This window comes from Primulina tabacum, chromosome 8, assembly GCF_025594145.1.
Source record: "Primulina tabacum isolate GXHZ01 chromosome 8, ASM2559414v2, whole genome shotgun sequence".
Taxonomy (NCBI): domain Eukaryota; kingdom Viridiplantae; phylum Streptophyta; class Magnoliopsida; order Lamiales; family Gesneriaceae; genus Primulina; species Primulina tabacum.
The window spans coordinates 41,162,867-41,183,349 of NC_134557.1; the positions used below are offsets into that span (position 1 = coordinate 41,162,867).

The window sequence follows — 20,483 nt, forward strand, 5'->3', positions numbered from 1 at the left end:
GGGTAATGCTTAAATATATAAAACCATATAAAGAAAACAATTATCCAAGATAGTTAACTATAAGAATGGGAATTCACCAAATATGGATAAAATTTCCAGGCTGGAAAGATGTGGACTCGTCGCATAATTATGCTTATGTGAAGGAAGGAAGATTGGCACGAGGGACGTGATGCGTGGTTGGCTTGATAGGCGGATTTAATTATAAATGGTAAAATTTGTCGTCAAGCCCTTGCACAGACACTGATCCAGTTTTAACGGGACATAGCCCGGCCACTCATTTTTCAAAATCGAAAGTCTTCTTATTTTGGATCACAAATCGGCATCGGGGTGTCCCACACACATTATTTTTCAGAACATGCTCGCCAACCTGCATCCATCATGACAACGCTACAAGCTCGGGTGATCAATTAGCAGCATTCAATACAAGAAAAAAATGGGAGACTAAATACTTGAATCAAATAAGGAGATGAACCAACTTAGTTTGCTCTGCTTTTTTTTTTCCCCGATTGATCCTATGTGACAGAGCATGGGTTTCTAGCACTCACATGTGTCTGGTGAACTTCGGATAAAATCGAAAAAACCGAAAATCTAAACCGAAAAAACCGAACATTGAATTGAATCGAAAAACGAATTTTATAATTCAAATATAAATGTTAAAACCGAAATTTATTTGGTTCGGTTTCAGATTATATATGTCAAAACCGAACCGACCGAAAAAATCGAAATTTCATAAATTAATAATTTTATTTTTATTATATATTTTTTGAGATGATATCAGTGAATGATGAATTATTTTGAATGATGTTTAGTTGATTGTTGTTTATGCAGTTCATTTAAACTTTATAATTAAATGTTTTACTAAAAAATCATGTAAACAGATAACATATTATATTTTACAATATATTTATCTTATTAATTTAAATAATTGTATCAAAACCGAAATAACCGACCGAAATAACCGAACCATTTAGGTATAAAACCGAACCAAACCGAAGAAATATGGTTCGGATATCGGATTATATATTTGTAAAACCGAAAACCGAAATAAAAAACTAAAAACCGAACCGAACCAACCGATAAACACCCCTAGTCATACCCATGCGTAGTAGCGATCATTTGACTTACAATAACTATGAACATACAATGTTAGGAACTCAAACCTACCGGGCTGAATGAATCAAGATGGTGGTATTGTCATGGATCTAAAGAAATTGGGCTCATTATCACAAGCATATTATAGAAGATGGGGGATGCCCGTGTGAAGCGAGCGGAATAATAGAAGTGGAGAGTTTGTTGAGAGTCGGTCATCATTTTCTACTGAGAGATACTAGATGAGCTAGCATTTTTTAGAGTGCTTTGTCTCATAAACTAACAGGAAATATTCAGTAATGTATATATCATAATTTGGTGTTGTGCTAAGGTGTTGTCAACACCAGCACACAACACTGCAGCGGAAATTAATTGTTAACACACGTGTATAATTGCAATAAATAAACAGTGACCAGAATTGAATTATGCACACGTACGAATACTTGTGCGATGCCTCATGGCAAAAAAAAATTTCACTAGAAAATATATAATCTATGTATACCAAACAATACTAGTAAAAAATATCAGAATCCGATTCCTTGACACGCCAAGGATTTAAATAGCATCAAAATAAATTACTACTAAAACATGGATGCATAAACCAAAACACGAATTGCTCAAAAACCAAAAAAACCACTCGAACAATCAACACTCTGCGTCAGTGTTATTCTTCGAGTGTTGTTGACATCAAACAGCAACACGTGATGAGTCGAGCACTTGAACACTTGATGTAAATCTTCAATACTGAACTTGATTAAGTCCAGCAAAGCTCCAGAAGCCGCAAGCACTTCTTCTTTCGTCTTCACGCCCCCCTTCTCAATGTTCGATCATATATATATATATATATATATATATATATATATATATATATATATATATATATATATCTCCTTAACCTAGATCTCCATAGATTTTTTATATATAGAAACAAGGTAACAAGTGTTTTTATTAGAATCAAACTCTACCCAAAGGTATAGTATATCTTATTAATAACTTCCCAATTTATGTTGAATAAATCCCTTAAATAGGATTATCTATAGCTTAGGAATCAAATAAACCAACTAGTCTAGAAATGCAAAAATAAAATATTAATTGAATTTGGAATACATGATTCCTTTCAATCTCCCCCTTTATTGCATTTCTGGACAAAAACTTCCAAAAATTGATGATTGACCAGTTCGTGGCTCCCCCTGAGTCAACTCCCACTGAATTTGACATGTAAGTTCAACAGTGTTGTAGGCAGTGTTGCCAACACTGACTCATAACACCGGATAATAAGTTAGTTAGAGGCACGGAGAGCAGAAAGCATTTAAAAAACATGAAAGCACGGAAATTGGGTAACCACAAATTAATTAGACAAAGGAAAAACCAAACAACGATAGCAAGAAGTCAATCTGCATCATTAGTTTCAGAACTAGTATCAGCAACATCAGTAGCTTCATTATCATTTGGCTCAGTAGTTGCTCCCCTTTTTTTGCCAGAATGCACACCAACCTTAAGAAGAAGCCGATAGTCGGCGATCTGATTTTCATGATAGGCGATTGTGGCTTTGGCTTGTGTGATCAGCTGAGTGGAAAAGGTAATTGTATCACGGGCCTGTTGAATCTGCTGAAGCCCGAAGGCAATTTGGGCATTTATTTCAGAAGTGGTGAGCGGGATAAAGTCTTCAGGCGTGGAGGAAAAGGGGATGGTGTTGCCACCACTCGAGGCAACACCAGCAGTGAGGTCTATATCCGGGGTTGCACCAGTCTCAGACGAGGGGACAGTTGTCCCAACATTGTGTGCTACATCGGTGGACCAGGGAAGATCCAAGATCCGGTTCCCTTTGAAATAAGCTGGGGAAATTTTCAAATATTCGCCAATGTCCAGCAGCGGTTCATCCTCTTCTTTCACAAATCCTTGGGATTCCAGTATACCAAAGATTAGGGACGGAAATGGGAGTTTTACTGATTTCATCCTTCCTTCAGCAAACTGCAGGACAGTGGTAAACACTACTGTCCAAAATTAAAGTTTCGGCCCATGCCTATAGTAAAGAGGGTTACAGCCTGTGGTCGGGTAACCACCGTTGTGTTTGACGATGGATTCCAGTTGCGAATTGCTGTCTTGTGGAGAACAGAGTAAAAAGATGTCAGATTTGCTGCTGCAAGTCGCTGGGGACAGTGTGGAAACTGAGTGATAAGGCCGCCTGTTAGAACAGAAGTAATGAAGTTAATATGCAGGAGGTCGTCCACATCATCATCAGCAGGAGTGTTGTAGAACTCATTGATCGTGTAGGGAGAGAAATCATAGATAGTGTCCCGAACGAACACGCGTCCGAACTTTGCAGATTTCCCATGACCAATTCCGGAGAGCAGATTGCAATAAAATTCAAGAACTGGTGCTCGAGAATAAGGAATTACAGAATTTACAGTTGCACTCAGTCTTCGAGTCTGTAGAAAGGTGGTCAACTTGTATTTCTCGTACGTATCGAAGTCAATATTGTGTTCTTCTATGAATTCTTTATGTGCATAGAGAAACCATTGACCAACGGAGGATTCAGAGTAAAATTTAGTAGAAAAAGAGTATGCTAGATTGTAATCCTCATAGTCGGTGTTGTCAACACTGGGCTCAACACCGACCTCAACATCGTCAGCAGCTTCCTCAGACTCTTTGTTTTCAGACACAGGTTCAGATTCAGATAAAATCTGCTCAGATGAATCTGATTGGGCTTCATCCTTTTTAGGCACCAAATACTGTTTATCTTTTGCTTCCCGTAGGCTGTTAAGAAAATCAGCTAAGGACTATTCGTCCTCAGAGGAGAAGCATACCTCTTGAGGGGGTTCTGGAGATTCCTCCGGTGGAGCAGCAGAGGAAGATGAAGGAGCAGATGTCTTCTTAGAGAGGGTTGGCCGCTTTCCAGCAACTAGCTCATAGTTGTCATCATCGGAGTCATCTCCCGATGAGAAGTCTGGATCGAGTGTAAAGTATGTGGCCATACGCGGTTTCTTGGGTTCGGAAAAATCAGGGCTATAACCTGCTTGTCGTTTTGAGCGTCGTCGTAGAGGTTGAGGAGGGAATGCTCTCCGATATGCCTCGTAATCTGGTGAGTTGTCGATATCGACTGGATTACCTAGCTCACCAGGAGCAATTTCTTCCAGTGTAGTGGGGTATGGATCAGTAACCACATTCTGTAGAGGATTATCAGTAAAAGGTGCTGTTGATGGTGTTGCTGGTGGTGTTGTTGCAGAGGGAGGAACACCACGACTAGCAGCCATTTCACTGCGGATATCCAGCGGGTCAAATTGGTTATCTACCATTTTCAAGAAGAAGAGTGTTATAATAGAGACCGAGAAAAAAAACTTCACAGCGAAGGAGTTCAAGATCGACTTCAGAAAATCAGAGAAAAAAACGAAAGGTAATTCGCATAAAATTCATATGATTGAGTATAAAAACACTTGCTGCAATGGTAAGATTTTTATTCCGGAAGCGTCGCATAGTATCGTTAAAAAAAACGTAACAGTCTCCTCTAGGCCCAACGGTAACATTTCTGAATTTACCCAATTACATAATTGCTATTCTGCCCTTCCTTCAAACGTTAATTAGATTGTATTCAGTGCTAAAACATTTCAGAATATTATCCAATGAAAACCCATGTCGATTATAACTCACTGACACAAAAAGTCACATAAATTCAAAAATTGGGTAATTAAGGTTTTCATCAACCGTCATAGGTTAACACTGATATGTCACTGTACATGATGAATTCACGAAACAAAAATCAATATGCATGTTCTAAATATGCCTCCAATATGATGAATTATTAAAATTTCAGGCAATGTATAAATTGTGTTGTGTCAGAACTTGGTGTTGGCAACACCTCCTGACAACACCCCTGAGTTTTATTCAAACTTCCATTAAATTTTTCTTTTGATTCCGCAATGGTAGCTCCCACACTAGAATAACGGTCTTCAATGGACTCCCCTAGGTAGTTTTTTTCATTACTATTTTTACTTAGAAGCGGTAGCTCCCACACTAGAAGAACGATCTTCAATGGACTGTTCTAGATAGCTTTTTCTATTTTCTTCTAAACAATTTTTTTTTATTATTGACCTCTTTTCTGTTTTTCTCCTTATGTTCGCATTTCCCAAGCCACTTTTTTCACATTAGACAAGATCACGATTTACATGAATATCCTCAACTACTCGATGCCTTGGATTGAGCATAATTTATTCATCAACATTTGATTGGAAGTATGAACACTCAGAGTACATTTCAGAGATTTTCTTCACTGTCCAGACTTTATAAAAATAAATAGGATGGTTATGATTCTGCAGTATGCCTAGCATCCTAAAAATAGACATGCAAAAATGGTGTTGTCACCAGTGTTGGCAACACCAATGACAACATGTGTGTGTGATTATTGTACGCACATGCTGAGAGACTTCCGAAGATTGGAAAATCTCTCAAATTCCAAAGGTTTCTTGAATATATCAGTCAGTTGGTTTTCAATCCTAACAAATTCCAGTCGAATTATGCCTTTTTCAACCAAATCTCGAATAAAGTGATGACTTATGTCTATGTGTTTTGTTCGAGAGTGTTGAATAGGATTATTAGAAATGTCTATAGCACTTGAATTGTCACAATATACAATCATTGCGTCGCTATGAAAATCATAATCCTCAACCATTTGATTCATCCAGACAAGTTGTGAGCAAAAACTAGCTGCTGCTACATATTCAGATTCAGCAGTTGATAGAGATACACAATTTTGTTTCTTACAAGACCATGATACTAGGTTATTGCCTAGATAGAAACACCCACCCGAAGTGCTCTTGCTATCATCTAGGTCTCCAACCTAGTCAGCATCAGAAAAACCTAACAAATTTGTGTGTTTCTCTTGTGTGTACCACAATCCTAATTCTAGTATACCTGCAATGTATCTAAGTATACGTTTCACAGCTTTTAGGTGTGATATTTTTGGATTTACTTGGTACCTAGCACACAAACACACGCTGAGCATGATATCGGGGCGAGTAGCAGTTAAGCACAAAAGACTACCAATGAGGCTCGGTACATGGTGTTGTCAACACCGTCGGCAACATCATTTTTAGATAGTTTTTCACTTGACCCCATAGAAGTTTTCATATGCTTAAAATTATCATTTGAGAACTTTTTAATCAGATTCTTAGCATACTTGGATTGACACAGAAATATATCATCATGCAATTTGTTTACTTGTCATCCAAGAAAGAAGTTCAATTCACCTACCATGCTCATTTCGAATTGTGATGACATGCACTCAACAAAGTTATTAACAAGTATTTGAGATGAAGCACCGAAAATAATGTCATCTACATACACTTGACAGATCAAAATATCATGTTTCAGCTTTTGAATGAAAAGAATTTTATCAACTTCACCTCGTTTGAAGCCCAAGTTGATCAAGTAATCAGCCAACCTACCATACTATGCTCGTGGAGCCTATTTCGGTCCATACAGAGCCTTCTTCAGTTTGTACAAGTGGTCCATGTGATGTTGGTCTTCAAATCCTTTTGGTTGACTCACATATGCTTCCTCTTTCAAAATTCCATTTAGAAAAGCACTTTTTACGTTCATTTGATACAACTTGATGCGCATGTAACATGCTATGGCAAGCAAGAGTCGAACAGACTCAATTCGGGCTACAGGAGCAAAGGTTTCATCAAAATCCACCCCCTCAACCTGCGTGTACCCTTGAGATACCAAACGAGCTTTATTTCGAATAATGTTACCAGATTCGTCAGTTTTATTTTTGAAAATCCATTTTGTTCCAATAATATTGGTATTTAAAGATCTAGGAACTAAATCACATACATCATTGCGCACAAATTGTTCAAGTTCTTCATGCATTGCATTGATCCAAAATTCATCTTTTAGTGTATCATTAATATTTTTGAGTTCAATTAAAGACACAAAGCATGAGTGACTCACCTGGGAAAATGTAGAGCTTATGCATATAATCCGATCATCTTTTGGTAGTCAACCTTCTCTTTTTTCCTCGTTTTCACATCTTCATTGTTGGAACATTTCATGTTCGCAATCTTGATTTTGATGTTAACAAAACTTGTTATTGTGTTTCTAACATATTTACTAAAGTGTGAAATTATTAAAACAAGAAGCAAGCCGAAACTGAATTCTGCACAAACTAAATTTCTGGCAAGCTTCGGTATTTTGATGATATCTCTCAACTGGATGATTCAAATGACAATCCGCCAAGTTAACTGATCAGAAAACTCAATTTGGAACAAATCATATTTCACGTCAGTTGGGCAAAATCGGATGTTATAAAGGTCTAACTAATCGCTCAATTACCGAACTGATCACACGAAAACAGCAATCAGTTGGGTTTGAGCAGCTGCGGTATTTTGATCATATCTCTCAGCTCGGTTATCAAAATGAAGCGATTCAGTATGCGTTGGAAAAATAAGGCGATGATCTACAAATCATCTTCAGAAGTCAAAGTCTGAATCGAAGCTTAAGATGCTGATAAATGACGATGAAGCTACAGGTTCTGCACAAACTGAAATCAGCTAGGCTGATTTTAGCACACCAGCTGAAATTGAATCGAACCGAACCGAACCAGTTGAACTGAACCAGACCAGCTGAAGACCAGTTGAACCAACTGAACTGAACCAACCCAGCTGAAGACCAGTTGAACCAGACCATCTGAACTGAACCGAACCAGCAGCTGACCAACTGAACTGAACTGAAGCAGCTGCTGACCAGTTGAACTGAACGATCAGTTGAGTTGACCAGAGTTGACAAGTTGCCCAGAGTTTACCAGTCGGGAAAAAGTCCAGCAAGACGAATTTGCCAGTTGCAATCTCAGAAACAGAACAGAAACTTTCCAAACGGTCATATTCTTGTGTCTAACGTATATATCATTATTGGGGCTTATAAATACAACATCTTGAAGATCAAACAAGAGCTTTTGAAGAGGATTAAAAGCATGGGCAGTTAGCATGAAGAAATCAGCTAGTTGAGAGCACAAGCCCTTGTGTGAGAATACATTTGAGATGTACACTGTAAAGGATAAATTCCTCACACACAATCACTCACATATACAAGAGAGTTGAAATTCAAATATTAGTTGAGTAGGTCTTCACAAAAAGACGTAAAACAATGTGTTTGTAGTCTTTGCATATGAGACATTAAACAATATGCTCATTGTGAGGTGCTGCCTACAATCTTGAGTGCTAGGAGTTCATTTTAGGTAGTGGGAAAGTCCTAGCTGAGTGGGTTTGTACAAGTGTTTGTATAAATCAAAGCCTTCTAGTGAATATCCTTCCGAAAGAAAAGAAGGGGTGACGTAGGTGCATTTGAAGTCTCCGAACATCCATAAACAAATTCATGTCTATTTTTTTTATTACATTTACTTATCATTTCCATTGTTTTTAAAGATGCATTGTTGAAGCATTTTATGTGTTCTTCAAATACCAAAATATTGGATACCAAGTGTTAGATAAAATGCTTTGACCAAAAATATTTTTACCCATTCAACTTGCATATATTTTAAATGATTTACAAAATATTTAATCGGTTTCTATGAAGGATTATTTCGAGTATTTTCCGCTTGGTTTTTAAACCAAACTCGATTTAATTAATCGGTGTTAAATATTTCAAGAACCGAGCTATTGTAGCTCAACGATTACCCCCCTAATCGATCCCTACAATTGGTATCAGAGCGGGTTGTTCTTGAAAGAACATTGAAACTGATTTTGATATTTAAAATTCGAAAATTTCAGATTTTTTAAACATATATATGCAAAACTGAATTTTTGCGCATCTTTCAGCGACCGTAGGAAAAATGACATATCTCTTTGCTCGAGTGTGCAAATGACAAACCGCTTTTTGCGTTGCAAATTAGACTCGTAGAAGTTTACAACGGTAAAAAATTTGCAGCCTAGTTATGCTCGAGAAAATACAGTTGATTCGTTGAAGGCAGAGCATATGTGATGCAGCAGAAAATGAGCCATGGAGAAAATTGGTTAGTTTTCCATCTTCTTTTATAATTTTCAAAAATTCAAAAATATGGGGGGAGAACTCATTATAATTTTAATGAGTAGATTATTTTTAAATATTGAGGGGGAGAAAATTTTGTGCTTAAAATATTTTTTAAAAAAAATGACTTTTTGATTCACACAAAAAGGGGGAGAAATATGTTAGTTGAATTGATTGTTTATCCAAGTTTTGTGATCATCAAAAAGAGGGAGATTGTTGGAACATTTCATGATCGCAATCTTGATTTTGATGCTATCAAAACTTGTTATTGTGTTTCTAACATATTTACTCAAGTGTGAAATTATTAAAACAAGAAGCAAGCCGAAACCGAATTCTGCACAAACTAAATTTCTGGCAAGCTTCGGTATTTTGATGATATCTCTCAACTGGATGATTCAAATGACAATCTTCCAACTTGACTGATCAGAAAACTCAATTTGGAGCAAATCATAATTCACGTCAGTTGGGCAAAATCGGATGTTATAAAGGTCTAACTGATCGCTCAATTACCTAACTGATCGTACGAAAACAGCAATCAGTTGGGTTTGAGCAGCTGCGGTATTTTGGTCATATCTCTCATATCGGCTATCGAAATGAAGCGATTCAATATGAGTTGGAAAGATAAGACGATGATCTACAAATCATCTTCAGAAGTCAAAGTCTGAATCGAAGCTTAAGATGCTGATAAACGACGATGAAGCTACTGGTTCTGCACAAACTGAAATCAGCTAGGCTGATTTCAGCACACCAGCTGAAACTGAACCGAACGAACCAGTTGAGCTGAACCAGACTTGCTGAAGACCAGTTGAACCAGATCAGTTGAGCTGAACCAACTGAACTGAACCAGACCAGCTGAAGACCAGTTGAACCAAACCAGTTGAACCAGACCAGCTGAACTGAACCGAACTGAACTGAAGCAGCTGCTGACCAGTTGAACTGAACGACAAGTTGAGTTAACCAGTTGACCAGAGTTGACCAGTCGGGAAAAAGTCCAGCAAGACGAATTTGACCGTTGCAATCTCAGAAACAGTACAGAAACTTTCCAAACGGTCATATTCTTGTGTCTAACATATATATCATTGTTGGGGCTTATAAATACAAAATCTTGAAGATCAAACAAGAGCTTTTGAAGAGGATTAAAAGTATGGGCAGTTAGCATGAAGAAATCAGCTAGTTGAGAGCACAAGCCCTTGTGTGAGAATACATTTGAGATGTACACTATAAAAGATAAATTCCTCACACACAATCACTCACACATATACAAGAGAGTTGAACTTCAAATATTAGTTGAGTGAGTCTTCACACAAAGACGTAAAACAATGTGTTTGCAGTCTTTGCATATGAGACATTAAACAATATGTTCATTGTGAGGTGCTGCCTACAATCTTGAGTGCTAGGAGTTCATTTTAGGCAGTGGGTAAGTCCTAGTTGAGTGGGTTTGTACAATTGTTTATATAAATCAAAGTCTTCTAGTGAATATCATTCCCAAGGAGAAGAAGGGGTGACGTAGATGCATTTGAAGTCTTCGAACATCCATAAAAAAATTCGTGTCTATTTGTTTATTTCATTTACTTATCATTTAGATTGTTTTTAAAGATGCATTGTTGAAGCATTTTATGTGTTCTTCAAATACCAAAATATTGGATACCAAGTGTTTGATAAAATGCTTCAACCAAAAATATTTTTACCCATTCAACTTGCATATATTTTAAATGCTTTACAAAATATTTAATCGGTTTCAACGAAGGATTATTTCGAGTATTTTACGCTTGGTTTTTAAACCAAACTCGATTTAATTAATCGGTGTTAAATATTTCAAGAACCGAGCTATTGTAGCTCAACGATTACCCCCCTTAATCAATCCCTACAATTGGTATCAGAGCTGGTTGTTCTTGAAAGAACATTGAAACTGATTTTGATGTTTAAAATTCGAAAATTTCAGATTTTTAAACATATATATGCAAAACTGAATTTTCGCACAGCTTGCAGCGACCGTAGAAAAAATGACATATCTCCTTGCTCGAGTGTCCAAATGACAAACCACTTTTTGCTTTGCAAACTTGACTCGTAGAGTTTTACAACGGTAAAAAATTTGCAGCCTAGTTATGCTCGAGAAAATACAGTTTATTCATTGAAGGCATAGCATATGTGCGGCAGCAGAAAATGAACCATGGAGAAAAATGGTTAGTTTTCCCCTTTCTTTTATAATTTTCAAAATTTCAAAAATATAGGGCGAGAACTCATTATAATTTTAATGAGTAGATTATTTTTAAATATTGAGGGGGAGAAAATTTTGTGCTTAAAATATTTTGAAAAAAAATGACTTTTTGATTCACACAAAAAGGGGGAGAAATATGTTAGTTGAATTGATTATTTATCCAAGTTTTGTGATCATCACAAAAGGGGGAGATTGTTGGAACATTTCATGTTCGCAATCTTGATTTTGATGTTAAAAAAACTTGTTATTGTGTTTCTAACATATTTACTCAAGTGTGAAGTTATTAAAACAAGAAGCAAGCCGAAAATGAATTTTGCACAAAGTGAATTTCTGGCAAGTTTTGGTATTTTGATGATATCTCTCAACTGGATGAATCAAATGACAATCTGCCAACTTTACTAATCAGAAAACTCAATTTGGAACAAATCGTAATTCACGTCAGTCGGGCGAAATCGGATGTTATAAAGGTCTAACTGATCGCTCAATTACCTAACTGATCGTACGAAAACAGCAATCAGTTGGGTTTGAGCAGCTGCGGTATTTTGGTCATATCTCTCATATCGGTTATCGAAATGAAGCGATTCAGTATGAGTTGGAAAGATAAGACGATGATCTACAAATCATCTTCAGAAGTCAAAGTCTGAATCGAAGATTAAGATGCTGATAAATGACGATGAAGCTACTGGTTCTGCAGAAACTGAAATCAGCTAGGCTGATTTCATTACACCAGCTGAAATTGAACCGAACCGAATCAGTTGAATGAACCAACTGAACCGAACCAGACCAGCTAAAGACCAGTTGAACCAGACCAACTGAACTGAACCGAACCAGTTGAACTGAGCCAGACCAACTGAACCAGCTGAACTGAACCGAACCAGCTGAACTGAACTGAAGCAGCTGCTGACCAGTTGAACTGAACGACCAGTTGAGTTGACCAGATTTGACCAGTCGGGAAAAAGTCCAGCAAGAAGAATTTGACCGTTGCAATCTCATAAACAGTACAGAAACTTTCCAAACGGTCATATTCTTGTGTCTAACGTATATATCATTGTTGGGGCTTATAAATACAACATCTTGAAGATCAAACAAGAGCTTTTGAAGAGGATTAAAAGCATGGGCAGTTAGCATGAAGAAATCAGCTAGTTGAGAGCACAAATCCTTGTGGGAGAATACATTTGAGATGTACACTGTAAAGGATAAATTCCTCACACACAATCACTCACACATATACAAGAGAGTTGAACTTCAAATATTAGTTGAGTGAGTCTTCATACAAAGACGTAAAACAATGTGTTTGTAGTTTTTGCATATAAGACATTAAACAATATGCTGATTGTGAGGTGATGCCTACAATCTTGAGTGCTAGGAGTTCAGTTTAGGTAGTGGGTAAGTCCTAGCTGAGTGGATTTGTACAAATGTTTGTATAAATCAAAGTCTTCTAGTGAATATCCTTCCCAAGAAGAAGAAGGAGTGACGTAGGAGCATTTGAAGTCTCCGAACATTCATAAACAAATTCGTGTCTATTTGTTTATTGCATTTACTTATCATTTTCATTGTTTTTAAAGATGCATTGTTGAAACATTCTATGTGTTCTTCAAATACCAAAATATTGGATACCAAGTGTTTGATAAAATGCTTCAACCAAAAATATTTTTACCCATTCAACTTGCATATATTTTAAATGCTTTACAAAATATTTAATCGGTTTCTACGAAGTATTATTTCGAGTATTTTCCGCTTGGTTTTTAAACCAAACTCGATTTAATTCATCAGTGTTAAATATTTCAAGAACCGAGCTATTGTAGCTCAACGATTACCCCCCTAATCGATCCCTACATTCATGTACTTCACCAATAATTTGTGATGATGGGTGATTCTTCTGAATTTTGCTGGGAATATCTTTCTCGTTGTTGATTATCACATTATCATCATCGACAACATCCTCTTCCACGGCTTCTGTTCTGTTCAGAAGCGGTGTTGTGCCTGGTGTTGCCTCACTTGACTCAACACCAATCTCAACACCGGTACTGGTTAATGACTCACTTGTATCCAGTAGTCTTTCAGTATCATCCTCTTTAGATTTCCCTGTCAGATCAGCACAATCATCGAACACTACATTAATTGACTCAATATTTGTTCTAGTTCTCAAATTAAAAACACGGTAAGCTCTAATATTCATTGAATATCCGAGAAATAGACATTTATCACTTTTGGAGTCAAATTTTGCAAGATGATCACGATCATTTAGGGAATAACAAACACAACTAAAGACATGAAAGTATTTAAGGTTGGTTTTCTTCCGATCAAGATTTCATAGGATGTCATGGTAGATCCACTTCTTAAAAATACACGGTTGGAAATGTGACATGCAGTATTCAAAGCTTCGGCCCAAAAACGTTTCGACACATTCTTAGAACTTAGCATGACCCGAGCCATTTCTTGAAGGGTTCGATTCTTTCTTTCCGCTATTCCATTTTGTTGAGGAGTTTTAGGGACTGAAAATTCATGAGTGATTCATTTCTTTTCGCATAAGGCAGTGAAATATGAATTCTCAAACTCCTTATCATGATCAGTTCTTATTTTAACCACCCTCATATCATACAAATTAGTTATCCTGGCATGCAACTTGTTAAAGACATCAAAAGTATCAGATTTTTCTCTAAGGAAACTTACCCAAGTGAGACGCAAAAAATCATCAACACACACAAATGAGTATTTCTTACCATCCAAGCTCTCAACTTCCATTGGACCCATTAGATCCATGTGCAAGAGTTCAAGACATCGTGTTGTCCCAAAGTGTTGCAACACCGAGTGCGCAACACGAGTTTGTTTTCCTTTCTGAAACGGACCACATACATATGCATTATCTGAACACAAATTAGGCATACCTCTCACAGCTACAAACTTACACAGATTCTTTAGGGTCTTGAAGCTTACATGGCCCAGTTTTCGATGCCATAGGTCCAAATTGCTTATCTTGGCACTTCGGCAATCATCACCTTCTCCCACAAGATAGCAATTGTCAGCAGACCGAGTTCCTGACATAACACAAACATTTGCATCATTAAAGACTTCACAATTATTTTTGTTGAACCTAACATGTAAATCATCATCACAAAGTTGACTTATGCTTATTAGGTTCGAATTAAGTCCTTCAACATGGAGAACATTGTGAAGAATGGGAAGCCCATCAACATTCAGGGTTCTTTTGTCTACAATTCTCCCTTTTGCACCACCTCCATAGGTTACACGTCTACTTTTTACTTCAAGATAATCAATGAGGTGTTCTTTAGAACCAGTCAAGTGACGAGAACACCCACTGTCAAAGTACCATGCACCTGCAATGTTAGTTTTTAACGAGGTATAAATGACATTGCATCGTGTAACAATTTTTGGTACCCAAATTTTCTTAGTGGAAGAACTTTTGACTGGGGTGTTGGACGTGGTGTTGGACAACACCTTATGAAACACCCGATTTGAATGCCACCTGAGGTAGTCATTTCTGAGTTTGTAGCAGAAAGGTTTGATGTGCCCAGACTTACAACAGTAGTGACAGATGAAATGACGCTTTCTTTGCTTGGGATTTGAGATTGATCCAGGCTTCTTGACTCGCGGCATCTTTGCTGAGGAGTGTCCTTTTGACGGTAAGGAAGATGAACGAGATGTTTTCAGCGTCTGTTCAGAGACCAGCCTTGAGCTTTGTACAGTTTTCATGGGTGGATTTTCTGTTAAGGGTTTAGCATAGTCTTCGACACCCTTCACAAATACTGTGGTCTTTGAACTGGAGTTAGACGACTCACCATGTTCATACATACTTTCAACTAACCAAGACTAGATCTGCTGTCCTTTCCCATAGTTAGCATTGAGTCAAGTTTTGATGAGCTTGAGTTGAATTTAGCAAGTGTCTTTGATGCCTTCTCATGATCATCCTTGACTTTACATAGTTCAAGATCCTTCCTACTCAGCAAAATTTCAAGATGAGACAAGTTGCTCTTTAATTCAGTGTTTTCTTTTGAAAGTAATGAGTTTGTCTTATTTCTTTTGAGCAAGTCATCATAAAGTTCTTCATACATCTTTTGGACAATTTCCAAAGTAAGCTCTTCTTGGTCAGATCCCTGAATTTTGTCAATATCTGAATTTTCCAGAGATTTAGCATTAAGACACAGTGATTTTGATACGGTGTTGCGACCTGGTGTTGCAACACCAGTGGCAAGACTAAAGGGATTGACCTGCAATTTGTATGTCTCTTTCTGGATGACAGATAGAGAGGTGCAATCATCTCCTTCCTTGGCTTCAAGTTCTTCATCGGTATCGTCATCACTTAAGGAAGCTGTCATGTTCTTATTTCTGCGAAGTCGGTTGGCACACTCATTTGCATAATAACAAAATCCGAAGCATTCTCGACATTGGACTGAATCAAGTTTCTTTAGCTCTGGTCGACCCAAAGCTTCATTCCTTGATCTAAAATTCCCTTGAATAGGTGCAGAAATTTTATTCCTTTCAAAAGGAACAAAAAAAGGTTTTGGTGTTGGCACAGTTTTCTTTTTGTCTCTCATTCGTTTCAGGTAGTCACAAAACTTCTTAGTAATCAAGGAGATTAACTACTCACCAAGATCAGATTCATTTGTCTCTTGAATTAGTCTGTTCATGGAGTCATCAGTGGTTTGCAATGCCCTTCCCTTTATTTCTTTTCTGTAGGTCCAGATTCATTTCAAATGTTCGGAGTGAGCTGATCAAGTCTTCCAGGTTAAGTGTAGAAGTGTCCTTGGACTCATCAATTGCACAAATTTTGATATTGAAGCATTCAAGAAGTGATCTCAGGACCTTACTAACCAGCCTTTCGTTTGACATAGGATCACCGAGACTAAAAGCCTCATTTGCAATGTCACGTAATCTTCGATCATATTCTACAATAGTCTCATTTTCCTCCGTTCTCAAGCTTTCAAATTTGGAGGTTAACATCCTGAGTTGGGTTCTGCGAACAGTTTCAGACCCTTCGCAGTGCTTTTGAAGAATATCTCATGCTTCTTTGGCAGAGATGCAGTTGGTGATGAGGCTGAACATGTTGACATCAACAGAGGTGAATATATCATTGAGCGCCTTTGAGCTAAAGTTCGAGGTTTGGACTTCATCATTGGACCAAAAATTCTCTGGCTTACTTCTACTATCTCCATCATCATCAACTATCCTTGGCGGAGACCGTCTAAGACTCGTTGCCATGCCCTTTCTTCGATATATTTGATGTACATCCTCATCTTGACTTTCCAGATAGCATAGTTGAACCATCCAAGACTGGTGGTTTAAAAGCAGTGCTAGACGCTAACAGATCCATCAAGCTATTAGTGTATTTCCTGTAAAGACAGCACACGACCATAATCAATCACTTAGTGTATCAAGCGTTGGCTCTGATACCACTTGAGAGTGCTTTGTCTCATAAACTCACAGGAAATATTCAGTAATGTATATATCAGAATTTGGTGTTGTGCTAAGGTGTTGTCAACACCAACACACAAAACTGCAGCGAAAATTAATTGTTAACACACATGTATAATTGCAATAAATAAACAACGACCAGAATTGAATCATCACAAGTACGAATACTTGTGTGATGCCTCGTGGCAAAACAAACTTTCATTAGAAAATATGTAATCTATTTACACCAAAAAATACTAGTGAAAAATATCAGAATCCGATTCCTTGACACGCCAAGGATTTAAATAGCATCCAAATAATTACTACTAAAATAGGGATGCATAAACCAAAACACGAATTGCTCAAAAACCAATCAAAATCACTCGAACAATAAACATTCTGCGTCAGTATTATTCTTGAGTGTTGTTGACATCAAACAGCAACACGTGATGAGTCGAGAACTTGAACACTTTATGTAAATCTTCAATACTGAACTTGATTAAGTCCGACAAAGCTCCAGAAGCCGCAAGAACTTCTTCTTCCGTCTTCACGCCCCCATTCTCAATGTTCGATCCCCATATATATATATATATATATATATATATATTCTTGACCTGGATCTCCATAGATTGCTTATATCTATAAACAAGGTAACAAGTATTTTTATTAGAATCAAACTCTACCCAAAGGTATAGTATATCTTATAGATAAGTGCCCAATTTATGTTGAATAAATCCCATAAATAGGATTATCTATAGCTAAGGAATCAAATAAACCAATTAGTCTAGAAATGCAAAAATAAAATATTAATTGAATTTGGAATACACGATTCCTTTCAATTTTAAGTTTTTGCGGCATACTGTATTTTTCTATTATCTTTTTCTGCTATATTGTGGTCACAAGAACCAGTGAGCTTCCATAAAATCGAGCACAATGAGATCATGCATCAAAACGACAAAAGTCATTTTACATCTCAATCCAGGTGTACTTATACATGAAGAGCAGAAAAAAGGGCATGATCCAGCTTTCAAAGGATACTTGGGCTTCCAGGGTACAAAGTAGAGTAGGATGCTTCAATGATATAGCAGTACCTTAATCTGGCAAAGCTGTTCCTCTTTCAAGGTTGTTCTTGATCTCCAATGTGTATTTACCAAAGGCGCGTTCAATCTTTTTATTGAAGTGCTCATTTCTGTCATTAATTGAGTCAATATCCTTTTCTTCCCGGAACTTTCTCCTCCTGCTGAAGGACCGTGACTTCTCTTCCCTGTCCTTGAGTTCCTTGACCATTCTGTCAACCTTTTCCTCATAAAATGAGAATCTCTCCAGATAGGTAACATAAGTAAACATGACTCAGCTCAAAACATATGTTGACGATTACTTTTCCATATTGTAGACTTGAAGCCCCTCGATAGAACTCTGGATCAGCTTCTTTCATTCTGTTGTACTCGTCAAGATCTACGTCAATATTCTTAGCCCTTTTCTTGTATGCATTGTAGAGTGTTTTTTGATTAAAAACTGTAAATGATCATGAGGTCAATTGTACAAGAAACAACACGTTAACGGAAAGGCCATAAACTTGACGGTCCAAAGAAACACCAGCAAAACACAATTTCGTGAATAGAAAAAGGGAAAACATATCAAGTAACCGCAGATGTAAACTAGCATCACTGTTCAACATTTATTCTAAAATTCAGTAACACGGTAATCGTTTCCTAGTTTTCCATGGAAAATGACAGTTTCGAGCTCCTACTGAGCATGTTTCCGACATACTTTGTTTAAATGTTAAAACCATCACAAAGATGCAGCGCAGAAAACAAGAGGAGAAGTGCTAAAGCTCTGAAGAAATGAAAACCAGAAAGTTTATTGCGCGCTTGTAGATTCTCGTATCTGAAAAAATGAAAAAGAGAGAATTTATTGAGCACTTGCCACTTGTAGATAAACTCATATCATTTCCAAATGTTATCAAAACACTATATTGGAAGTTTCTGTAATTAAACAACCCAAAACATAGCTGAAACCAAAATTTTTTTCCGCGGCCACAGTGCAGTTTTTCTAACATATAGATGCCATGGTTTTGGTGAATAAAACTTCTTCAGTGTAAAGTGAGAGCAGAGTGGGTCGTGCTCGATTACTGCTGCTAATTGAAAACTCAAATGATGTTTTTGATTCAACTGGAGGTATGGTGAGTTTTTAGGCATTTCAATGATTGGAAACATGTCATAAACTAGCTAAAGATTCAAATGAACTCATAAATTCAGGCTCCAAACAGCATGGCTATGTGAACATATTGATAAACAAAACCGTAGCCCGAAATCATATAAAAGAAACAGCCTGGGTAAGAAAAAATCATGTCAAAAGCTGCAGTGCAGCAAATAGAGGTTACATTTAGAAAGAAAAGACTGGCCACTTACCTTCCCAACCAGCCGGAGCAGGGTCCTTCTCCCATTTCTTATACTTTGCCTCTGCCATATCTTGTGTATCCAGTATATATGCTTTACACATATCTAAGCCATTGGAGTCCAGAAGTTTTCCAATTTTCTTCTTCCTCTCGTCCAACCATTTTTGCTTGGAAATCCCTCTAGACTCCGTTGGTGCTTCAGATTTTTTCTTCTCTGTGACCATGGCAGTCTGATTGGCTTTTCTTGCCTCATTCTATAAAGAAAAATGAAAGATATATTAGATACAGCAAGGTACAGACTAAAAGGACAAGGACCTGATGAAAGGATAGTATTTATCTGCATCAATCCCAAAATGTCTATATAAAGAAAATAGACTGTATACAATTTACATTTGATCCTCACCATTTTCAACCTCAATTCAAACAACCTTTTCTGCCTCCCTGTAAGATTAGCAGCCAACCCATTTGCAGCATCATCTTCATCATCACCACCAGACTCCCCATCAGAATGATCCTCACCTACATCTCTTTCATCACCCGAGAGTACTGCCTGACTCTGGTTAGAGTCCACATAAGGCCGTATGTGGTCATCAACAGCTTGTAACCCTAGGAAGATACATGAACAACAATGACAAACCTTGCAATACACCACATCTAGGCAGCCATATAGTGTAACATACCAAATTAACATCAACATCACATGTTCAACAAGCATCAGCAAATTGCATGTAAATATTCGCAAAATTAAACCCAAAAAATTGATAGAATTCCTTTGATCAGCCCTTTACCTCAGCAAAAATAATCTGAAGAAATAGTTAATAAGGTATTCAGAAGCATACCTGCATCTCCGCTAATCATCTTTTTCTTCGCTTCAGCGATAATCTTGAAGCAAAAATCACTACATTCATGATACGGGTTTGATGCATTACTGCAATCTGGATGAACCCTCCCTTCTTCCGCCATCGTTTACTAACTCCGGAAAACCAATAAACACCTAGAAAAAGAAGTATAATAATAGACAAAATAACCCTAGCACAAGGAAAATTAAAATTTCAGTTTCCGCAGCGTCAATAAGTGGGCTGTACGTCTTTATTAGAAACAACGTTGATGTGGAATCAATGCTGGAAAAAGTGGGCATGCCTGGAGTCTCCAAGGAGAAGAAGGTGGAGGAAGCTCCTGTTGATTCAGAGAAGATGAGGCATAGGACGGTAGATTTCTGGCCAGGCACAATTTGATAAAGACTGTGTTTGATTGATTACCTTTCTGTTTCTCTTTTTGAGATTTTGAAACAATTTGTTTTCTTATAATGAAGAGCTCGGACACATACTCGATTGCTGATGAAAACCA

General features: G+C 37.3%; 1 protein-coding gene across 2 annotated transcripts; it reads right to left on the minus strand.

The window, feature by feature from the left end:
- Nucleotides 1-75: 75 nt before the first annotated feature.
- On the minus strand, nucleotides 76-20,271 carry LOC142554214 (uncharacterized). Of its 2 annotated transcripts, XM_075664901.1 has the most exons (6): nucleotides 19,976-20,271; nucleotides 19,540-19,742; nucleotides 19,150-19,390; nucleotides 18,117-18,253; nucleotides 17,830-18,058; nucleotides 76-367 (listed from the first exon to the last, which is right to left on the minus strand). In XM_075664901.1, the coding sequence occupies exons 1-5, from the start codon at nucleotides 20,097-20,099 to the stop codon at nucleotides 17,831-17,833; spliced, it is 933 nt and encodes a 310-aa protein (XP_075521016.1). In that variant the 5' UTR covers nucleotides 20,100-20,271; the 3' UTR covers nucleotides 76-367; nucleotide 17,830. The 2 variants fall into 2 exon arrangements, with proteins under 2 accessions (XP_075521016.1, XP_075521015.1); XM_075664900.1 differs by lacking the exon at nucleotides 76-367 and having other exon boundaries at nucleotides 17,635-18,058.
- Between the last annotated feature and the right edge of the window lie 212 nt (nucleotides 20,272-20,483).

Coding starts and splice junctions, on each gene's coding strand:
- LOC142554214 (XM_075664901.1), bottom strand. CDS start 20,099: ATGGCGGAAGAAGGGAGGGTTCATCCAGATTGCAGTAATGCATCAAAC. Junction 18,254..19,149: donor TGCTCCGGCTGGTTGGGAAG/GTAAGTGGCCAG, acceptor GATCATTTACAG/TTTTTAATCAAAAAACACTC. Junction 18,059..18,116: donor CAAGTCTACAATATGGAAAA/GTAATCGTCAAC, acceptor ACCTATCTGGAG/AGATTCTCATTTTATGAGGA.